Source organism: Populus euphratica, unplaced genomic scaffold (assembly GCF_000495115.2).
Source record: "Populus euphratica unplaced genomic scaffold, PopEup_1.0 scaffold2.1, whole genome shotgun sequence".
NCBI classification, from domain to species: Eukaryota; Viridiplantae; Streptophyta; class Magnoliopsida; order Malpighiales; family Salicaceae; genus Populus; species Populus euphratica.
The window spans coordinates 2,646,129-2,670,102 of record NW_011499846.1 but is presented as its reverse complement, the minus strand read 5'-3'; the positions used below and the strand labels follow the sequence as shown (position 1 = coordinate 2,670,102).

The 23,974-nt window shown below is 33.8% G+C and overlaps 2 protein-coding genes across 4 annotated transcripts; one reads left to right on the top strand and one right to left on the bottom strand.

Annotated features, from left to right (window-relative positions):
- Positions 1–3,677: 3,677 nt before the first annotated feature.
- LOC105131419 (metacaspase-1-like) lies at positions 3,678–22,404 on the bottom strand. Of its 3 annotated transcripts, none has more exons than XM_011034400.1 (6): positions 21,795–22,404; positions 20,354–20,684; positions 19,688–19,808; positions 19,367–19,576; positions 18,542–18,611; positions 3,678–3,688 (listed from the first exon to the last, which is right to left on the bottom strand). In XM_011034400.1, the coding sequence occupies exons 1-5, from the start codon at positions 22,165–22,167 to the stop codon at positions 18,552–18,554; spliced, it is 1,095 nt and encodes a 364-aa protein (XP_011032702.1). In that variant the 5' UTR covers positions 22,168–22,404; the 3' UTR covers positions 3,678–3,688; positions 18,542–18,551. The 3 variants fall into 3 exon arrangements, with proteins under 3 accessions (XP_011032702.1, XP_011032696.1, XP_011032691.1); XM_011034394.1 differs by lacking the exon at positions 3,678–3,688 and adding an exon at positions 15,370–15,933 and having other exon boundaries at positions 18,545–18,611; XM_011034389.1 differs by lacking the exon at positions 3,678–3,688 and having other exon boundaries at positions 18,389–18,611.
- Positions 9,051–17,144, top strand: LOC105131413 (eukaryotic translation initiation factor 4G-like). Its single transcript, XM_011034376.1, has 10 exons — positions 9,051–9,194; positions 9,305–9,511; positions 9,600–9,754; positions 9,900–10,052; positions 10,212–10,285; positions 10,369–10,425; positions 10,719–12,092; positions 12,195–15,370; positions 16,305–16,499; positions 16,578–17,144. The coding sequence occupies exons 2-10, from the start codon at positions 9,330–9,332 to the stop codon at positions 16,906–16,908; spliced, it is 5,697 nt and encodes a 1,898-aa protein (XP_011032678.1). The 5' UTR covers positions 9,051–9,194; positions 9,305–9,329; the 3' UTR covers positions 16,909–17,144.
- Positions 22,405–23,974: the final 1,570 nt, after the last annotated feature.

The following is a 23,974-nucleotide window of genomic DNA, read 5'->3' as shown; positions in this document are numbered from 1 at the left end:
CCTCACAAACAAACACTATCTAAGTGCTGGAAAATACCACATGGTAGGTCCATTACCAAAAGTTAATGGTTAGTGTAAAGCTTAACCATCACCTTCATGTGTTGATGCATCTTGCTTGCTTTCATGTTCGTCCAACGGCAAAAAGACATTTTAGAGGTTTTTGAAATTACAAGGTAAAGTGTTTTTTGAAATACTTTTTTTTTTAAAAAAATAAGACATTTTAGAGGTTTTTGAAATGATAAGGTAAAGTGTTTTTTGAAATGCTTTTTTTAAAAAAAATATTTTTTTATTTTTTATATTGACATTTCAGTATTATCATAAAACATAAAAAAAAATCATAAATTTAATATTTTTTTTCAAATTAAAAATACTTTTAAAACAACCTCGAAACGAATCTCTTCATAAACCCCTAACTGTCCTACCGACACCCACCTTCTTAGCATAAAAAGCTATCATTTCTATACTGTTGAGTTTAAGGATAGCGCTAATATAAGTTTATTGAGTGGTAAAACGGTGAAAAAAAAATGCGTTTTATTAAAAGCGTGGTCGGTTAGCGTATTTGTGTTGAAATTATTCTAAAAACATACTCACATATTATATTATATTCAAATGAATAAAAAAACTATCTGGTAATTTTTATATATCAATATACACAAATTCATTTAACACGAAGCAAAAAAATCCATCATGGCTGGTCTAAGACTTCTTCTTCTTGTTTTTTTTTTTTTTTGCAGAGAAAACATATTTCACAAAATTTTAATTTTGATTTTTTTGAGATTTTTAATTTCAACGTGGTTTGAAATTACAAGGTAAAGTGTTTTTTGACGTATTTTTTTTTTAAAAAATATTTTTTATATTGACATTTCAGTATTATCATAAAACATAAAAAAATCATAAATTTAATGTTTTTTCAAATTAAAAATACTTTTAAAACAACCTGAAAACGAATCTCTTCATAAACCCCTGATTGTCCTGCCGACACCCACCTTCTCAGCATAAAAACCTATCATTTCTATACTGTTGAGTTAAAGGATAGCGCTAGCATAAGTTTATCGAGTGGCAAAACGGTGAAAAAAAATGTGTTTTATTAAAAAAATACTCACACATTATATCATATTCAAATGAATAAAAAAATTATCTGGTAATTTTTATATATCAATATACACAAATTCATTTAACACGGAGCAAAAAAATCCATCATGGCTGGTTTAATACTTCTTCTTCTTGTTTTTTTTTTCCTGCAGGGAAAACATATTTTACAAAATTTTAATTTTGATTTTTTTTGATATTTTTAATTTCAACGTGGTAATATAAAAAAATATTATTTTTTCTTGCTTTCATGTTCGTCCAACGGCAAAAAGACATTTTAGAGGTTTTTGAAATTACAAGGTAAAGTGTTTTTTGAAATGCTTTTTTTTAAAAAAATATTTTTTATATTGACATTTCAGTATTATCATAAAACATAAAAAAATCATAAATTTAATGTTTTTTCAAATTAAAAATACTTTTAAAACAACCTGAAAACGAATCTCTTCATAAACCCCTGATTGTCCTGCCGACACCCACCTTCTCAGCATAAAAACCTATCATTTCTATACTGTTGAGTTAAAGGATAGCGCTAGCATAAGTTTATCGAGTGGCAAAACGGTGAAAAAAAATGTGTTTTATTAAAAAAATACTCACACATTATATCATATTCAAATGAATAAAAAAATTATCTGGTAATTTTTATATATCAATATACACAAATTCATTTAACACGGAGCAAAAAAATCCATCATGGCTGGTTTAATACTTCTTCTTCTTGTTTTTTTTTTCCTGCAGGGAAAACATATTTTACAAAATTTTAATTTTGATTTTTTTTGATATTTTTAATTTCAACGTGGTAATATAAAAAAATATTATTTTTTAAATAAAAAACTATTATTAAAACAATAACAAATGTTACCTTAACCATCATAATATTTCACCTCATTTTAACGTTTCAATAAAGATATTTAACATGATTTTTTTTCTTTGAATCGTTTAGAAGTTCAAGCAAGAATAACAAGTAACTTTAATTTTAGAAATATAGTTTGACTTGTAATATTTTAAATTTATTTTTAAAAAATATTAATTTGAGTTTAATAAATATCACTAGAAATTTATATGATGATTAATTTTAATATTCATTACATAAAAACCTATCATTTCTATACTGTTGAGTTAAAGGATAGCGCTAGCATAAGTTTATCGAGTGGCAAAACGGTGAAAAAAAATGTGTTTTATTAAAAAAATACTCACACATTATATCATATTCAAATGAATAAAAAAATTATCTGGTAATTTTTATATATCAATATACACAAATTCATTTAACACGGAGCAAAAAAATCCATCATGGCTGGTTTAATACTTCTTCTTCTTGTTTTTTTTTTCCTGCAGGGAAAACATATTTTACAAAATTTTAATTTTGATTTTTTTTGATATTTTTAATTTCAACGTGGTAATATAAAAAAATATTAGTTTTTTTTTAAAATAAAAAACTATTATTAAAACAATAACAAATGTTACCTTAACCATCATAATATTTCACCTCATTTTAACGTTTCAATAAAGATATTTAACATGATTTTTTTTTCTTGAACGAACAATCGTTTAAAAGTTCAAGCAAGAACAACAAGTAACTTTAATTTTAGAAATATAGTTTCACTTGTAATATTTTAAATTTATTTTTAAAAAATATTAATTTGAGTTCAATAAATATCACTAGAAATTTATATGATAATTAATTTTAATATTCATTAAAAAAACAAACAATCTTCAATACAATTTTAAATATTCTGGTTGGTAAATTTACGTAGGATGGTGTGAAGGGACTAAAATCAAATTTCAACTACATCAGTTGTTGAAGCGATTACACGAAGGTGATTATTAACTATCAAGAAATTACAAAACTCTCTCTCATAGTTTGATGGTGATGGGCATGGGACCCGACAAACAATACCAAGCACACTTAAAACAAGCAAAGATATCGTTCCAATGGAGCCCTAGTGCCTAGCCTATGACTATAGTTTTCAGACCGTCCCGGTTCAGAAATTGACTAGACAAAAATTGAGTTAATTTATAAATTATCACATCAACTTGAATTAGTTATTTTAACGAGAACAATATTGTTTTATTTTTTAAAAATATTTGAAGATAATTCAATTAATGTTAGAACCGAGTAAAACAAATTACTCAAAATTCAATTAGTTCAATTATATTTTATTAAATCAATATTTTTCTAAATTAAGGGCTTAATTTTGTATTTCAAGATGGGTTTTGGTAAAAATTATTTTTTTATACTTTTTAGCTTGAATTTTATTTTTTATATTTTAAGATTTTTTTGATACATTAATATTAAAAATAAAAAATATTATTTTAATATATTTTAAAACAAAAAATATTTTTAAAAATAATTATCATAACAATATTAATGATTCAATTAAGTGAGAACCAGTTAAACAGGTAACTTAAGATTTAATTAGTTGAATTTTATTTTATTAAATCAATATTTTTTTCTAACTTAAGAGCCTATTTTGTGTTGCTTTTAAAAACGCTTGAATTGTTTATTTTTCTTTAAATTAACTATTTTAATGTATTAGTATTACAAATAAATTTTAAAAATAAAAAAAATATTTTTAAATAAAAATTACTTAAAAAAAAACAAACTTTAACTTAAAATTCAGCGTGAACGAAGCTTAATTATTCTGGATTAATTTGCCAATTCGTGGCCGGTTTATAGCTACAGATGGTAATTAATGATGTCAGCAGGCATAAATTTTGTGTGCGTGTTTTTGCCAGTTGTCGGCGAGGAGCTCCAAACAACCTTCAGCCCCCCTATGCAGCGTGGCATCCACCCCCTGGTGCTGTTCCCTCGTTGACAAATATTTGCCAGGACAGTTTTGTTCTCTCAACTATAATTTATAGTTAAAAAATAAAATAACGGAAACTGTCATCGTGCTTATTTTTTAAATAATTTTTATAATTATAGTTTTAAAAAATTAGTTAGCTGAATTTAAATATATATTTGATAAAAAATATAGCTAAAATTTACATATGGTAAAAAAATATATAAAATATTTAATAATTGTGTTTGGAAGTGTGATTGATTTTATTTTTCAAAATGATTTTTATTTTAAAATATATTAAAATATTTTTTATTTATAAAAATTATTTTTAATACATTAAAATAATTTCAAAAATATCAAAAAAGTATTAATTTAAAGTAAAACAAAAATTTTAAAAATTATTTTTTAATAAGATACTTTTAAAATATAAAAATAACCATGTTACTTTACAGAAACTATATTTTTAACTCAATTTTATAATCGGCTACAGTATAAAACAGGTTTATTATCAAATATTTTACTGTATTTATTGCACCGCGGATTCAAAATCAGTTGGAAAACAAAGGCAGCCCAAGAACTGTTGGGGGCTGGGAGGGGGGGCCCACCTCGCGCTCCCAAGTTAGCTGTATAAACTATTGCTTCCTACGGATTCAATGAATCCTGCATCCACAGATTGGCACCCTTGACACCAACTAGATACACAAACTGTACGGGGCAATTATGCCTCGCAAAATCCAAGTCAAGTTTATCTTTATTTGAAAGTAATTCTCATTAACAAGTGATGTCAACGAAGCTCTCATTCATATACTACTTTTTTTTCCCACCAATACATATAACTAGTAATTAATTAGCTTATTGCGTGGCACTTTATTTTATCTGCATTTTAAATTAAATTATATTTGAATTATATTAATATGAATTTACTATAGGAGTAAAAAAAATCAGGTTTATCTTAGTCAATTTATTAAACTCGTGATCCATAACTCAAATTATAAAATTTATTAAACTCGTGATCCATAACTCAAATTATAAAGTTTATTAAATTAAATTAATTTGTTGTTTTATTTTATTGTTGTGTATAATAAAAAATATAAAAAAATCAATATCAACCTATACTAGCTAATAAAACTCAATATTAAAAAAAAATTATAATATCACTATGAATTAAACTTGCTATCTCTTGATAACTAGTGAAAAATCATCACACTTTGGCTAAGTATCGATTAAATTGCTAATCCATATGAGATTTTTGTTGTTTGCTTGCTTGATGCTCTAATATGATATATTTACCCTTTTCATTTTTTATATTCAATTCATTATCTTGTATATTGTTTGGCCTCGTATTTATATACACAAGTCTTCCCTGTTTTTAGTTCAATAAAAAAAACTATTTATGAAAAACAAAGAACAAAAAACAAAAAACAAAAATCATCAAGATACAATTCCAAGAGGTCACAAAATATTTTTTTTCATAAACACATAGGCAGACATGCAAGTGATTTGTGTGTAAATTAATTTTCATGGATATCTTGATAGATACACGGACAATGTCTTCGTCCAGGAGCGTTACACTGCTATTAAAAACAAAAAGATAAAAATGATGCGAACCAAAGAATATATGTAATTTCCACGTGGACTGATATTGAAATATCATCGAGATCAAACCGAAAAACCAGAGTCATTGGATCGAGCATTTCTCTTGAAAGTGGAGGATATGCCCTTTCTTTATCGAACTGGGACGCGGCTGGTTGAGAGTCACTTCGTGTCTGGTTTTGTTCTCTCGGATCCAACCACGTCAGAGAAAACATTAAACCAATTTTTTTTTTTTATATATAAAAGTTTGATTTTTTTAATGTTTTTATATTATTTTAATATATTAATAGTAAAAATTATTTTTTTTAAAAAATATTTTAATTTATTTTTAAACAAAAAACACTTTAAAAAACAATTATTACGATAATCTTAAACTCCCTTTTGAATTTTACAATATTCTTACTTGCCTGTGTTCATGAATGCAATGGAATTCAATCGTGTTTCTTTCAATTTTAAATTGTTTTATTTAAAATAAAAAATTTTATATTTTTAAATTATCTTGATATATTAATATTAAAAATAATATTTTTTTAATATATTTCAAAACAAAAAATATTTTAAATTCATCTCGTTATCACAGTTGAAACACGCTCCACGTCATTGTCTTTACAGAGAACCAGTCAATCTGTATTTACAAATCTTCAGTGATAAGATAAGTATTCCAAGATGTCGAAAAGGAGAATATCACTGCATGTCTTTTAACTAAAGCTTTTCTTGTTCATGCTTCAACTAAGATACAAAATAATCAGAATCTAACTAGAAAATGAAAACGATTCTGTACTGATAAGGTTAGAGTTACATGAACATCATCATAGTTCTCGAGAATCACTATTCTTCACAATATACTAACGATACAGAGGATGAGTCTTCAATATCCTTCGAAGACATAACTCAACATATCTTAATCGATAAGCAACCCGATCTCAAAATACCAGGACACCCTTAACTTGTCAGGTAAGCTTGTGCCAAGAGGGGGGCGTCGCAGTCTTGTAGTTTTTTGAGCCGATTCGTCCATGAAAAAGGATCCTGGATTTCATTTGATTCGACGAGGGGCGAGGCAAAGGCAGATTCTGTGCCTTTTCCACGCAGGTTCGCACTATACAGGTTTTCCATTCGGAGGCAAGCTGTGCGCTGTGAATTACCCAGGGCCCCGTGCTAATAAAATTATCATTGTTCTCCTCGGTAGTCAACACACCAACCGTCAGTGTTGTGATTTCTGCTTTTAAAAGTTTTTTAAAATTATATTTATCTAAATATTATTAAATTGATATATTAATTTAGTGTTTTTTAATAGTTTTAAAGTGTCGTGAAAGATAATAATAAATAATTATTTTAATATATTTTAAAATTAAAGATACAATTAAAAAAATTTAACGAAGCACAACACTAAACACACACGCCATTGGCAATCTTGTTTTCATTCATCTGACATTATTTTTACATTTTATTTCTATGCAGACAAAATATTTTTTATTTTATAAAATAAGCTACTGGTTTTTTTAAATATTTTTTAAAATTGTAATGGCAGTTGTTATTTTTTTCCCTTTTAAAAAAAATGCAAAACAAGCAAGGTTTCCCCCCCTGTAATTCTATCTGTGATAAATTGAAAACAACAACAACAATAATAAAAAGAATCGTAAATAGTGTCAGACAAGTCCTTGACTTCTTATTTTGTTTTCTCCTCCTTCTTCTTCTTCAATCCTTGACTTGTCGTTTTTAATACGAACAGTGCCAGTCGATGATGAGCAATGCTTACAGCATGCGCGCATACATGTTTAGGAAAGCCCAGCCAAAAACCAGTTTCCGACACCGAGGCCCCGCCTGGAAAACAAAATAATTTATTATGTATTTTTCTGGGAGTATTGCCTTGATTTTTAAAATATTTTTTATTTATAAATATATTAAAATAATATCTTTTTTTAATAAGCACATCTTTAAAATGTAAAACAAACATACTTTCAAGAAAAAATATATATATATGTAGCGCGTGGTGGAAAATAGCTAATCTACAGGTAATTGTATTGGATTTTCTTGAATGAAACAAACGGAATTTAAGCTGTGAAAAATTAATCTATTTTTTATGAACTCTGACTCGGTAAGTTCATATTGAAATTTTCTCAGCAGATTTTTTTTTTGTCAACGGATAATTTAAAAGACGCTCGTCCTTCTATCGAAGCTGACTTGAACATTCGAGGATACTCAACTCTTTCAGGAAACTTGCCTTGTCGATATTCCATTCTTCCAAGTCTAGTTCTCCACGTCTCTCAGCTCCTAAAAGGAGAACCTAAGCTTTTTAGCAACTTCATCAGCAAATTATCACTGTGTTCAACCTGTCCTCGGCGACGGGAACGAAGGGAAAATCTAATTCTTATTCTATCTTTTGATGCGATCCCTGACGACAAGAACGAGATCTCTTAAAAAACATTCAATTTTAACATGAATAACCTGTCCTTGATAGAACCAGGTATTATATTTTTCAATAAAACCAGTGTTTTTTAAAAAATACATAACCACTCAATTTACATATTATACATGATAAGAATACACATACACGTATATCAGGTCGCCAATGAAGCACAAAACTTAGAATCGTTTTGAAAAGAGGGTTATGGATTTGAATCAACTATTTTTGCAAAATCATGTTTAATATGTTGAACCGATTTAATTATGATATAAGAACTTTACTGCTCAAGCATATTTAAAATAATTAATATTTTATTTCATCAAATTAAAAATATCTTCCTAGATAATTAAACCACCATTTTCAACATGTTTTTCAATAAAATTTGATTTTGTTGTTTTATATTAAAATTTTTAATATTTTTTAAACATTTTAATGTGAAAAATAATTTAAAAAATAAAAATATTATTTTAATATTTTTTAAATAAAAAATTATTAAAAAAACAATTCTCCATACTCATAAACCCCCCCTGAAACTTTTTCTTTATAACAATAAAAAGAAAACATTGAATTAAGTAAACAAAATATCCGACGAACCCCTGGACACTCAACGTCCAACAACCAAGCTGAATTTTGTGCCGGTTTAAAGGTAAGATAAAAATTGTTTTTTTTTTTTTTTTAAAATTATTTTTTATAAGAGCATACCAAAACAATAGAAAATCATTAAAAAATTAATTTAAAACTATTTTTTAAAATATAATTGGATCCAGAATCGAACACTAGCTTCACAAAAAGTTTTCCCTAGAAGCAAAACCCTTTCCCAACACTCGAAACACCACGGGCTTTCCCCACAACCCCGAACGCCCTTCAACCTCTCCACTGCAGCGGCGCGTGAACCAATTCCACAATTTTTTTTTAAATAACCTAGGTCGGTAACACAGTAAAAAAAGGTTAAAAAGAAGAAGGAAGAAGGTAAAAAAAATTGATCGACTGACCTATTCGATACTGGATTTGGATCCCCTAGAAAACCTAAACAGTTGACCGTCACCTTGCCTTTAGTTAAGTTTGTTACCTTTTCCACCTGTCCTTCTCTTCCCCTCTCTCTCTATTTTTTTTTTTTTTAACTTTCCTTTTTCTCTAACCACAATTATCTTTAATCATAATTATAAATGTATAACTCATTACATATTTTGCTTCTCGTAATGTTATTCTTTTTTCCCTCTACTTCTCTCCTGTCGCCCGTCATGAGCGTCCAGTAAAACCCTAATTTCTCTGTTTCTCATTCTCTTCCTCCCTCACTCTCCATCTCTTCTTCCTCACAACATCAGGTACGATATCAATTGATTTTCTCCACTAGAAACTCAAATCAATTATTATCGGTCACTGGTTTTGATTTTGAATTTTGGATTGTTTGGCGGATCTGATTTTTTTTCTGCAGAGAAATTATTGAAAAAGAAGAATATATGTCCTACAATCAATCAAGGAGTGGCAGCGATAAGAGCGAGTTACAGTATAGGAAATCAGGGCGATCCATCAGCTCTAATCAGCTACGGACTTCCTCTCAATCTTACGGTAAGGGCGGCGGCGGCGGCGGCGGCCTCCCAGTCCCTTCACCGTCTTCTTCTTCTCTTTCCTCCAATCGCAGGTACTTTTTTTTTTTTAAGTTTACGGTTTATATAATCCATGAGGAGTTTTTTTGTTTGATCTGCTGGATTTTTTTGGATGATGGGCAGTTTCAATAAGAAGTCTAGTTATGTTCCACAAGGAGGAGGGCAATCTAGTAGGGTAAATGTGGCACCTGTTGTGAATTCTTCCGATGCCGGTAATAATGCTGCTTCTACAATCCGTAATGTACAGAATGGTGCCGCGGCGCAACCCCCATTACATAGTATGTTGGATGATTTTTACCTACTTGTATAGAAATAATCGTACCTTGATGGAAGGAATGTGATAATTGAATGCGAAGTTTGGATTTTTTATGGGTTTTTGCATTGCTAGTTTTTTTTAGTGATTGCTTTTTTTTTTTTTGTAAGGAACATCTGATGCTCCGCCGCCTGCAAGCAGGGTTACCAAGCCGACAGAAGCATCAGGTACTCAGAGGAGTGCCCGAGCTGTTCCAAAGGCTCCAACTTCTCAATCTGCTGCCATAAGTTCGGAGAGTGGAGCACCCACTACACCTGCCAAGGGTAAGTTTGCTGTTTCTGTATGGTACTATGGGGACAAGTAACTTCATTGCTGTTTTCATGTTTGTTACAGCGAGTTTTCACTGTTTGTTACTTGACATTGTTTTATGTTCCTCCATTGGAACAGTAAGTCGAGTATTTACAATGTTTCTGATGTCACAGCCCCAGTAGATGCATCCAAGGCATTTGCGTTTCAATTTGGGTCCATTAGTCCTGGCTTTATGAATGGGATGCAGGTATTTGGTACTGTTTCATGCTCTTAGTGCAACTTGCAATTCTCTATATTTAGTTTTTTGTTAGCTGAAGGATTATGTTCTAGGTTCCTGCTCGAACAAGCTCAGCTCCCCCAAATTTGGATGAGCAGAAACGTGACCAGGTATGCGTGTTCCCTCCCAACCAAGCAATGTTCTCTTGCTAGCCCTTCAATTTTCTTGCAATGTTCTTGGACACAGTATTCAACTATGCACAATATTGTCTTAACAATCGACATAAAGATGTGTGTTTTATTTCTCTCTTTTCCGTAAAGTTTAAGGGTTTTGAATGTAGTATGGCGTATGTTTGCTTGAGTTATCGAATCTTGACAGCTGTATCTTGTCTTGATATTTTGCTAGAGATATATAGCCATTATGTCTATAAACAAAGCAGTCATGCCATACTTTCAATGTGCAGGCACGCCAAGATACATTTAGGCCTGCTCCTTCATTACCCACTCCTGCTCCTAAGCAGCAATTTCAGAGGAAGGAAGTGAGCGCAGCAGAACAAACTATCTCTGGGGAGGTTCATCCACTTCCCAAGGCCAAAAAGGAGACACAAGTCTCACCTGCACCATCTGCGAGCCACTCACAGAAGCCTTCTGTTCTTCCAGTTCCTATGACTTCAATGCAAATGCAATATCTGCAGCCACAGGTCTCTGTGCAGTTTGGTGGTCGAGGCCCACAAATTCAGTCCCAGGGTGTCCCACCAACTTCTCTTCAGATGCCAATTCAAGTGCCATTGCAGATGGGCAATGCTCCTCAAGTGCAACAGCCAGTGTTTATTCAAGGTATCCAACATCATCCGATGCAGCCTCAGGGAATGATGCGTCAAGGGCAAAACTTGAGTTTTACAACCACAATGGGTCCTCAGATACCTCCTCAGTTAGGCAGCTTAGGAATGAACATTGCCTCACAATATTCTCCACAACAGGGTGGTAAATTTGGTGGTCAGCGTAAAACATCTGTCAAGATTACTGATCCAAAGACACATGAAGAGCTGAGGCTTGATAAACGGGCAGATCCATATCCAGACACTGGACCATCAGGTCTAAGGTCTCATCTCAATGCTCCCCAGCCCCAGCCAATTCCATCATTTACACCTTCACGTCCAATTAACTATTATCCTAGTTCATACAATACAAATAATTTGTTTTTTCAAACTCCAAGCTCTCTACCATTAACCGGTGGCCAAATAGCACCAAATTCTCAGCCACCACCTAGGTTTAGTTATCCAGTTAGCCAGGGGCCTCAAAATGTTCCGTATATCAATGCAGCTGCTCTTAATTCCCTTCCAGCTAGTAAGTCTGGGATTGCAATTCATGGTGTTGCAGAACCACATAAATCAGAACATGCCAGTGATGCACTTAATGCAATCTCCTCAACTCCATCTGGAGTAGTACAAGTGACCATTAAACCACCTGTTGGTTCTATTGGAGAGAAAGCTGTGGAGCCATCTTTGCCAAAGATCTCTCCTGTTGAAAAGGGCGGTTCCCACAAATCCTCAAGCTCATCTGGGGAAGCTAGCCCATCTCCTTCTCAAGGAGATTCAGAGACTTCATCAGAAAGCTCTTTACAGCCGGCAAAACCTGTTGGTGAATCGCTGGTCAAGTCACCTCCAGTGGCAGCAAAACAGCTTGCAGAGGTTGCTGTTGATGGTGCAGCATGTACTTTGCCAGCTAATTCTGTGGAGGCAACACCAGTTGTATCCAATGCTGAAGACCGAAAAAAAGAAGCTCCAAGTATTCAGAATAAACCGGGCAAGAAAGGAAATGTCGAGCCTCAGCGTCAGGTACTAATACGCTGCATTCAAGATTATATATTCCATTAATCATCATGCAATTATTTTTGATAAGTTGGTTCTATTTTTTCATTTGCTTTTTTATATATATAGATTGGTGGACAGGCTACCTTGTCCACAAGCTTGTCTTCTCGCACTGTGGAACTTGGTGCATGTTATGGCAGTGGAGTTTCTGAAACTGCAGAAACTAATACAGCTCCTTCCCCATCACCAGCAAACAGTGATGCTTCGACAAAATCAATCACGGAACCAGTGTCAACAACTTCTGCTTTGAATACTGATGATTCTGAAATGAAGGTTGAGAATGCTGGAGATGGTTTCAATACTGTTTCAGCTCAGGTTCTTGTTGCTGGAGTTGCTAAAACCCCACACACCACTCCACAAGCTATGCTGGATGGTTCCTCCTCACAGGAAAAACTAAAGTGTGAAATTCCAACCACAGAAGAGAAAGGGCAGAAATCACTGTCTGAATGTCTCAAACAAGATTACAGCATGTCTCCAGCACCAGTTAATTCAAAATTTGCAGACCTTGTCAAGCAAGATAAAGAGGTATCTGATTTGACAGGGATATCTGTTGGCAATGAGGTCCCAGCCTCAGAAACTGCACAGGAGGGGCTGGTGAAACTTGTGACTCACCACGCAGAAAATGACACGGTATCAGATAGTGCGGATGTCTCTGCATCCAGAAATTTGGATTCTGCTGATGATAGAAAGCCTTCAGATGCATCTTTGAGGCACGGTGATAGCATGGGTAATAAAGAAACTTCTGTTACAAAATCAAGTGTATCAGGTCAGCAGGATTCTCTTCCAGGATCTGATCTTTCTGAGGCAACTGCAAAACACATAGTGGAATGCGCGGAAAACCCCGGCAGTGGAACAGTCCCCCATGCAATATCTAGTTCCAAAGAAAAACCCACTGAGCCCTCTTTATCAAAGAGTACCTCTGGAAGATTTAAGAAGAAGAGGAGAGAATTTCTTCTGAAAGCAGATCTTGCTGGGACTACTTCTGATCTTTATGGGGCATATAAGGGCCCCGATGAAAAGAAACAAAATGCCATATCTTCAGAAGTCACAGAAAGCACCGGCCCTATTCTGAATCAGACACCTGCGGATGCCCTGCAGGTTGACTCTGTAGCAAGTGAGAAAAATAAAGCCGAGCCAGATGATTGGGAAGATGCTGCTGACATGTCTACACCGAAACTGGATAGTGATGGGGAACTATCATGTGGAGGATTGGGACAACATGATTCAGATGGGAATGCGAATACAGCCAAAAAATATTCGAGAGATTTCCTCCTTAAATTTTCTGAGCAATTTTCTAATCTTCCTGAAGGTTTTGTAATTACATCTGATATAGCAGAGGCCTTGAGTGTCAACGTTTCTCATCCTGCTGATCTTGATTCATACCCCAGTCCTGCAAGAGTTATGGACAGGTCTAATAGTGGATCTCGAACAGACCGACGTGGGAGTGGTATGGTTGATGATGGCCGATGGAGTAAACAGCCTGGTCCATTTGGTCCGGGAAGGGATTTGCACTTGGATATGGGTTATGGACCTAATGCCAGTTTTCGACCTGTTGCAGGAGGCAACCATGGTGTTCTGAGGAACCCGCGAGCACAGAGTCCTGGACAGTATGTAGGAGGGATTCTATCTGGACCCGTACAATCAACGGGTCTGCAGGGAGGGATGCAAAGAGGTGGCTCAGATGCTGACAAATGGCAGCGTTCTGTTAGTTCTGTGTATAAAGGATTGATTCCTTCTCCTCATACTCCATTACAGATGATGCATAAAGCTGAGAGAAAGTATGAAGTGGGTAAAGTGGCAGATGAGGAAGCAGCCAAGCAAAGACGGTTGAAAGGCATATTGAACAAGTTAACTCCTCAGAATTTCGAGAAGCTTTTTGAGCAAGTAAAAGCTGTTAACATTGACAATGTTGTGACACTTACCGGCGTTATCTCACAGATCTTTGACAAAGCTTTAATGGAGCCCACTTTCTGTGAAATGTATGCTAATTTCTGCTTTCATCTAGCAGCAGAGTTGCCTGAACTCAGTGAAGATGATCAAAAGGTGACTTTCAAGAGGTTACTTCTGAACAAGTGCCAGGAGGAATTTGAGAGAGGGGAGCGAGAGCAAGAGGAAGCTAATAAAGCTGATGAAGAGGGGGAGATTAAAAAGTCTGATGAGGAAAGAGAAGAACAGAGAATCAAGGCACGGAGACGAATGCTTGGTAACATAAGACTAATTGGCGAGCTCTATAAAAAAAGAATGTTGACTGAAAGAATAATGCATGAGTGCATCAAAAAGTTGCTGGGCGAATATCCGAATCCCGATGAGGAGGATGTTGAGGCTCTTTGTAAACTAATGAGCACTATTGGAGAGATGATTGACCATCCCAGAGCTAAGGTGCATATTGATGCATATTTTGACATGATGGCAAAATTATCAAACAACATGGAACTATCATCGAGGGTTAGATTTATGTTGAAGGATGCGATTGATTTGAGGAAAAACAAATGGCAGCAGAGGAGGAAGGTTGAAGGGCCGAAAAAGATTGAGGAAGTGCACAGAGATGCTGCTCAAGAACGACAGCTGCAAACTAGTAGGCTGGCTCGCAATCCTGGCATGAATTCTTCTCCAAGAAGGGGCCCTATGGATTTTGTTCCGAGAGGGTCAGCAATGTTATCTTCTCCAAATGCTCATATGGGTGGTTTCCGAGGGTTTCCTTCTCAGGTTCGTGGGCATGGCAACCAGGATGTTCGGCATGAGGACAAACAATCTTATGAGGCTAGGACTGTGTCTGTTCCCTTACCTCAAAGACCTCTTGGTGATGATTCCATTACTTTGGGTCCCCAAGGTGGTCTTGCAAGAGGAATGTCCATTAGAGGAACACCTGCTATTACAGGTGCTCCTGTAGCTGAGATTTCTCCAAGCCCAAGTGACTCGAGAAGAATGGCAGCTGGTTTGAATGGTGTTAGTGCCATTTCAGAACGATCAAATTATAGCCCAAGGGAAGATCTCATTCCAAGATATTCTCCTGACAGATATGCAGTTCCACCTGCTTATGATCAAATGAGTGGTCAGGAACGAAATATGAATTATGTTAACAGGGACCTGAGGAATCTAGATCGTGGTTTTGATAGGCCATTGGGATCATCATCACTAACAAATACACAAGGGCCATCTTTTGCACAGAGCATTCCAACAGGAAAGATGTGGCCTGAAGAACAACTGCGAGCTATGTCCATGGTCACAATAAAAGAATTTTACAGGTACAATTTCGTGTCATGCATGTGTTTTGCTCATTCATCTCAATATTATTGGTTTCAGTTTTTCTAAGAAGAATCATGATCGAATAGTATTGAAGTTAATTGTAGGTTTGGTCCAATTTTAATATATTTCACAAACTTCAGTACTGTGTCTCACAATGTCTTTTCTACTAGGATGTATCATAGTATGGTATCATACAAAAACAGGCACAGATACATGCAAGTTTGGTGGTTGCTTCTGTTGAATACAATCTTGTTTCCTATGATATGGCAGTATTTTCATTTTGGAGAGGGAGACTATTGTCTCTGATTTCTTTTGCGCACATTTGTTTTCTCTGAATTTTAGCTCATTATTCTGTGAATAAGAGAACCTCTTGTTCAGGTTGTATCAACAGGGTACTAAATAGATAGCTATTACCAAACTGGAGTGATGGTAATAGTAGTCTGTGATAGAAATGGATGGGTAGTGGAAAAGGATGCTTTGTTTCGTTTATACTTGGTCCATTTGGGAGTTAGTTTTGGGTTTTATTGCATTCGCAAGACGGGTATATGAGAAAAACAAAATGTTTTCCTGAAGACATTTGTGTTTAACCGACGTTGTACGTCTTAGGAAACCACAAGCAAAGCAATGCTTGAGGATGAAATCCCAATCTAAGACAGGATATGAGTGTGGTAAGCTGTGAAGGAGTCACATTCACTTCAGTGGAAATCTTAACTCAGTTTAGCTTCATTGTGTCCTTGTCGATAATAAGATTGTGATGTTGATCCTGTAAGAGCTGGGATTTGACAAAGTTATTTTGTGTAATTTCAATATAATATATGTATCTGGCGAGTTTCTTCCCCGGTCACTGTTGGGTTTCATGAGTCAAGTGTAAATATAGCGTAAAACTGTGTGTGTAGATTTTCTCATATATTGATTGAAATTCTCTCCTTTCAGTGCCAGGGATGAGAAAGAAGTTGCTCTATGCATAAAAGATTTGAATTCCCCAAGTTTCCACCCTTCAATGATCTCTATCTGGGTCACAGACTCATTTGAAAGGAACAAACCGGATAGAGATTTTTTGGCTAAGCTTCTTGCCAGTCTTACAAGATCACAGGATTGCATTTTGGATTCAAATCAGCTCGTCAAAGGGTAGGAGCAATTTATTCTGTTTGATTGAGTTTAATTCTCTTGTCTACAATGTCATTTTTTTTTATACTGTGTGGCCAGGTTTGAATCAGTTCTGACTACCTTGGAGGATGCTGTAACTGATGCCCCCAAAGCACCAGAATTTCTTGGACAGATCTTGGGCAGAGTTGTTGTAGAAAATGTTGTTCCACTAGAAGAGATTGGGCGGTTGTTGCTTGAAGGTGGAGAGGAGCCGGGTAGCCTTCTTAAGTTTGGGCTTGCAGGGGACGTTCTTGGAAGTGTTTTGGAGATGATCAAAGCAGAGAAAGGACAAGGTGTCTTAAATGAGATTCGCAACGCCTTCAATTTGCGTTTTGAAGATTTCCGGCCTCCACCTCCTAACAGGTCAAGGATACTAGAAAAGTTTATTTAGATAGCGATGCTCATTGTATCTTTTTAGGAAAAAAAAAGATTAAAAAAAAAATCATGTCTAGTGCTTCTAGGTTACTTGTCAATTTTCATAAGTATTTTTCCATGGGGGTGGGGTGGGAGATTTATATATGGGATTTCCTTCTACGAGTCCTAATATTATTCAAATATTCACCTTGAATATGAAAGGTTCAATTGAGCGTCTGAATTTTTATGTCTTGATTCTTTGGCAGGCATCTATTTTGTGCTTGTTTCATGGTTCTAGCCATGCTTTCCATTGTGAGATTTTTGTCTCTTGTTTCTATGATTGATTTGTCTGTTGAATTGGCATATGTGATGTGTTATTGGAAGTGTAAGATTTATGTAAATCTGTTAGGGATGGTGGTGGTGGTGGGTTAAAATATTTTTTATTTATAAATGTATTAAAATGAATTTTTTTATATGTTTTTAAAATTATTTTTAATATTAACATGCTAAAATGATTTGAAAATATAAAAAAATTATTTTAAATAAAAATTTTAAAAATATAAAACGCACTCAAAACAATGAACAGAACACGGTACAACTCCATGATACCAAGGTAACCAAACAAGTTCGTGAGGGGCTGGGTGGTGGAATTTAGGGATGAGGAAGAGCTGCGTTCTTGGTCTTCATGTGTTTTAGCACTATTGATTAGTGGTTTTATTGGCTTTTGATATGGATCCAAGTGTTTGCACGGGAATCTGCAAAGCAAATGTCTTGACGGATAAGTCCAGGGGAATCTTTAAAGTATCATTTGGAATCTTTTATGCAACCCTTTGATGGTTGTGATTGGCTTGGCTCCTAGGAAAACAGAGAGAATGGAAAGGGCCTTCGAGGATATTATTTATTCCCTTGAACAGTAAAAGCAACGCAAGCTTGGCCCAGACAACTGCCATATATCACAGCTTTCCTTCTTACATCCCTCCACATTCATATTCTGGTAAATGATGTGGTGAAGAGTCCAGTCCAGTCCAGCAACTGGTAGCCATGGCCTTGATATCGGCAGTAGCTGGCTGTTGACAGGATGACATTTCGTCGCAGAGAACTCCAAACTTCTTATTGAAGGTTACCTGGGAGCTCATCTTCTTCCTTCAACCTTAATAAACTCAAGGGCAGCACTGTATTGACACCTTCACTTTTGCAGCCTGAACTAGCGAGTTTAAGTAAATTGCCTATACTTGCATTCAACTGATGGTGTTTTTCGAAATTCTTTTCCCACGAAGTCTTCTTTCCTGTATAATAGTCCGTCTGATAATTGATATGCTCCAAAGCTTCAAGGGGAAGAACATACGTCCATCATCCCGGTTATATGTTTTATAAAAGTATACTCTTACTATTTTTTCTTTTTCTTTTTTGATAACTTATAAAGGCATCCTCTTTGTATATGAATTGCGCAATTTGGTTAATCACTTGACCTTACATAAAAATCATAAAAAAAAATTAATATAATAACAAATATATATAAGGAATATGCATTAACAGCACCAAGCTATATATATATATGTAACAGAATGGAGTGTCAGACATAAACCTTGTTCTCCAAGCGCAAACAATATCTCCACTATGTTTTCAGCAAACAAATTACAAGAGCAAGAGAAAGACCCCTCCCTTTAGATTGAAAGAACTTTAAAGAGAAAACGGTCTTGTATAAACATCAAAAGGCTGGCAAGAAGTTAGCTGCGGCTCCTGTCAACAAAGAGAACACAACAAAACATCAATATGATAAAAAAAAATAAGTGCTTTTATAAATCACAGGATTTCACATGCATCAGATATGAACTTATGCGAATGAGTGACTTGTTAATAAGATTTTTCCCAAAAAATAGTTGGAGGAGATTTCCTCGCAATCCAAACACAACATAATGTACTGAACCTTTCCTAGCAGCTATCAGTGAAGTTGATGTTGACTCATAAAAACTTCACTTGCATCTTATTTCTTTTTTATCAATAATTTGCTTAAAGCTTTAATAGTTTGAAGATGTGAAATCAGTGGGAATGTTAATTCACTTCTCATCATTTTAACAGGTTGAAAGTTTAAACAAGTTCCTTCATTTACAAGCCTGGTTGATCTTAATGCATGAGAAAGTGACTAAATGTTGATCTTTGTGTGAGTAGATGCAGATCAAACCAAACATCAGTTTGAAATGCATAACTATATTTTGAAATGTCAAATCCTATTAACAGCACCCCACGCCCATGTTTTATGGAAAGATCACCCATTCAGTTCCCAACCATATAGATGAAATTCAACATATCATGGATAACATGAATCGCACAAAAGGTAATGCCTATGAAGTAAATTTGGAGTACAGTCCCCCTGTGAAAGGGAATAGAGAAAATCTGGGGATCTCAAGGCAAGCTAGCCTATGCCTTCAATATTGATCAGTATTGGTACTCATAACATCAAAAGTAGATTAATGCAAAAATTGTGAAAGCCCAACCTGTCTCAGCCCACCACCACCACTGCCTCCTGTCAAGAGCATGCCGATGAGAGATGTCACAACATCCCCCCCGCCAAGGTTATTGCCAGTATTTCGAATAGTGGTACGCATTGAGTTTAGAATGCTCCCATACGTAGTGCCATGTCCACGCTCAATGGCTTGGATGAAGCAAAAGGTCATTGCACCTGTCGAAGTGATCTTTGACAAAGCCTGTGCAATAACAAAATTGAGTTTTTGAAAGCCAGGTCTTAAAATGCCTTGCAAATATAAAATTTCACTAATCTCTCATAACCTTTTCTTTTTTCCTTTCATGAAACTTACAGATGTATCAGCAGAGGTTTGATTGTCATCACAACCACTTAAAGAAATGACATCTCCACCATTTGTCCCTTTCCATATACCTGATCGTGGACGATGGTCCTCCCATACATACTGCCCGTTCCTATTTTCAAGAGGTAAGACATAATCAGAACATAGGATATATTAAAACATCAAGGACAATATTGTAAAACACAAAGGAAACAAGAAGCTTGTCTGTGGTGGTAATTTGTATACACAAAAGATGGAAAACCAAACCTGTATTTCACACATGCTTATATCTATATAATTATCTTCAATTCAAGAAGTATGAGATAACTTACTTAGGAATCAAAAAATTGAGGTTCACATATCAATACTCTAGGTCCTTTCAGCAATAACTTAAGCAAAATCAAGATCATTGCATTTAAATTGGGTAGATATACCAAAACAAATGTCAAATATCGCATTTGGACTCCTTCTCTAACTATAAGAAGTTCTACCGTGGAAAAATGTTTTAAATAAAAACAATTGGTTGAACATGACATAGCACAAAAAAGAAGTCTATGTAGTTAATGTTCAAAATATGAAAAGTTTTTTGGTCAATGATGTTTCAATGTAGAGCTCACTTGTCACAAACAACTGAGCAGAGAAATTTAATCAAAATCTAAGAATGTTCTGACAACTAACCTGTCCATTCTGCAAAGGAAGTGTAGATCCAATACAGTGCCACTGTGGCAAGCATCAATTATTGCGTGAAGCCTAACACCATGAGGAAGAGGTCTGACAATCGTTGCATTGATTTCATCATCAACTATCATACCTTGAGTTTCAAAGTCAAGTGGACATAGAGTTTCATCATATCCATCAACCTCATCACCATTATAATTTCTTTGCCTTGAACCATGTCCAGAATAGTGAAAAAGCAAGGAATCTCCAGGTTGACAACCTTGTACAAGCCAAAATAATGCCATTCTCATGTTTTGTTTGTTGGGAATTCTGTAGAGGTCAGTTTCTTCTTCTGCACTTCAAATTCCAGACAAGGATTAATACTGGACATGTCCAACAAAACCTAAACCAAGAATTTACTCTGCCTAATGGCTATGCAAACAACTAAATATCATAGCAATGAGATAAATATAAAACTTCATTTGTACTGCAAAATAAAAGGCAAGAGCAATTCCAAAACAAACGATATCAACAAAAGGCAAAACCAGTGACCGCAGCTAGATAGTAACTTCAATATGCCACCAGTCTTTAATAAAACGCTGTACAAGGACAAAAACTCACTTTGGGAAAATGATATACAAACAAATAAATCATAAGAAAACTTCTGTTGAAAAGAAAAGGGAAGAAACTTAAGAATCTTATCTATACTTGAAATGGTTATTATTAATATCCAAATCTGATTCCTTCTAAGCAATGAATGATAGCATCAGTTGCTACACTCCTACGGGGTCTGGTGGGAAATCAAATTCAAAAGGTGGAAACATTTACAACAATTGCTATATTTTTCCAGCCATCGCAAAATGGAATAAGGAATCGAAGTAGATGGATTACAAGCATAAGCCAGATAGCAAAGTCAACTCCCCCGGCTTTAGAGAGAGCAATACTTCCAACTTAAAAGTTCCAGAGAGTAACAATAGTTACTAACATTTCCTACAACGAGAAACTCATTCAGAACTTCGTCAACTTGCTATTGAATTGAACATAGCTTCATCGCAAAAGCTTAAACAGCACTAGCAAACTTCATCTTTAAAAACCCCAAAGTTAATTCCATTAAAACAAAATCTACAATTATACAGCATCATTACTAATAAAGCACATTTCGATATGTAAAAATTATCATTTGAATAACACCAACCCCTACTAAAACATTATTAAGAACCCAAACTTTTATCAGTCAAAATCCAAGACATCACAAAAAAATCACTCTTCAACCAAGAGGGTCTCTCTTTTATCAACAAAAACAAAAACCCTTTCTAACTTTTAAGCACCCATCTTTGAAAAAGAGAATAAAAAAAGGATCTTTTTAGATCTGCAGCTGAATAATCCACATTAAGATTCAAAAGATAAAACCCTTTTTTTTATAAAAAAAAGATTCAGCACTGAAATGAACCGTAACACATACCAGTTAACATGAGAATAGAATCTTGAGGGAACTGGAACTTGGTCATCAAAAGATGACGCATGCACTTTGCATCATTGATACACCCCTTTAACTCGTGCCTCGAGTACTTGTACGAAATCCCAACAATAACTGCCTTTTTTCTTCCGTGTTGGTTTGGTGGAGGGCCCGGTGGCGCGTGGTTGTAGGGGGACGGTGGTGCGAGCGTCGAAGGAGGAGGAGGAGTGGTGGGGTTTGATGGTGGAGGAGCATGGCGAGAGTGGACAGCGATGTGAGTTACAGCTTGACAGACAACACAGCGGATGGATTCGGCACCCGGCGGTAGCTGGAGCGGAATCTGGCAATTGGAACAATTTACAAGCATGTAACTGTACATTATGGTTGTTATTAGGTGTTTTTTATGGATATTTCAGGTTTATTAATGGAGATGTGTACTAATCTATTGGCGAGGGAGAAATTAGCAATTAGGAATTCACCAAATAATAAAATGGCAAGGCAGAGGCATGGATAGGACCAACAGGGGCGACGACGGTGCTGGTGCTGGCGCTGGCGCTGCCTTTAACATCATCTCACCTCATTTGACTTTTCGTGACGCGATACAACCACGCGGAATCGCGTTATGACTATTACTTCTTTTGTTTACTCCAGATTAATTTTCTTTTAAATAAGTTAAAAAAATACTTTTTATTATTTAATTATATCATAAAAAATAAACTAAAAAATAACTTATTAATATTTAATTTATTAAAATTTATTAAAATAATAAGAAAAAAATCTTACAAATTAAAAATTAAAAAAAAATTAAAATTAAAAAAATATATAATTTCATATATTATTTTAAAATAAAATAAATAATAATCAAAATAATAGAGATCAAATTTAAAAAATAAAAATATTAAAATATTAAAATAATAGTAATTAATATTTTATGAATTATTTAAAATGAAATAAGTAACAATTAAAAGAATAAGAATCAAATTTGATAGATAAAAAAATTTTAATAAAAAAATAATAAGAAAAAAGTAAATAATAATTATAAAAATGAGAATTAGAGTTAATATAAAAATTAAATTTTAAGTTATGAAATTAAAAAATAAATATTCAAAATAAAATATATATAGCAATTAAAAGTTTGAGGACTAAATTTGATATAATCAACAAATAATATGATATTTTTAAATTTTTCACAATTTTTAGAAAGTATTTTTCACTTGAATGTTTTTAGAAAAATAATTTTCTGAAAATCAAATTAAATTTTCCATTGAATAAAAAATATTTTTTATTAATCAACTTTTCTAATAATAAATAAACAAAAAAAAATTAGAAAGTAGTTTCTCAAAAAGTAAATATTGAGAAACAAACATAGTTTTAGTTGTCTTTTAAAATATTTTTTTATGATGTAATTTTAATTATTTAGAAATTATTTTTTTCATTTATAATATTTTCTTTTATCTCTGTTCTGGTATTCAATCAACGTTAATATATATTAATTTTTTTAATAATACAATAATTTTTTTATTTTTTCTTTATCATTATTATTTTTTTTACTTTGGAAAATCTAATTTTACTGTGAATGATTAATTAATTATATGTGTACACAAATTAACACGCATGTAAAAAAATTATTTTTACCGTGAATTATAGCTGTGCAGAGCTTGGATAGATTGTGAGTTTGGCTTCTACTTTCCATTGAATCCGCCATTCCGGGTGCCCATAATTTTTTTAAGTAGAAAGTATTTTTGGTGATTTAAATATTAATTAAAATTAAACTCTATTTCTGAACAAACCTGTAAAATACACTTGTTTTGGACAAAACTAGGGTTTCTGCTGTTATTTTGTTTATATATTAAACATAAAACTGAGAAGCTTCTTGATTCTTCTTCCGTGTGGATATGATCCACCTTCTATGAAAGGAGTCGACAGAGCTCTTTAATGGAACACGCCATGCGTCGCTGGAGATATAAAGAAGAAGAAGAAGGTGTGGATTTGACTTCAAAAGGAATGCTCTGTTTGACGAATTCTTTCTGCTCCACATAAAACGCAAAGCTTCGATACTTCCACCCATGAGCATAGCTGTGAAATTGGACCGATTAATGGGCCCTCTCAAAACCTAGTTGCCTTGTGATTTAAATTGATTCGGGTTAAAAAATAAATAAACTAAGAAGCTGACCTAGTTAATGTGA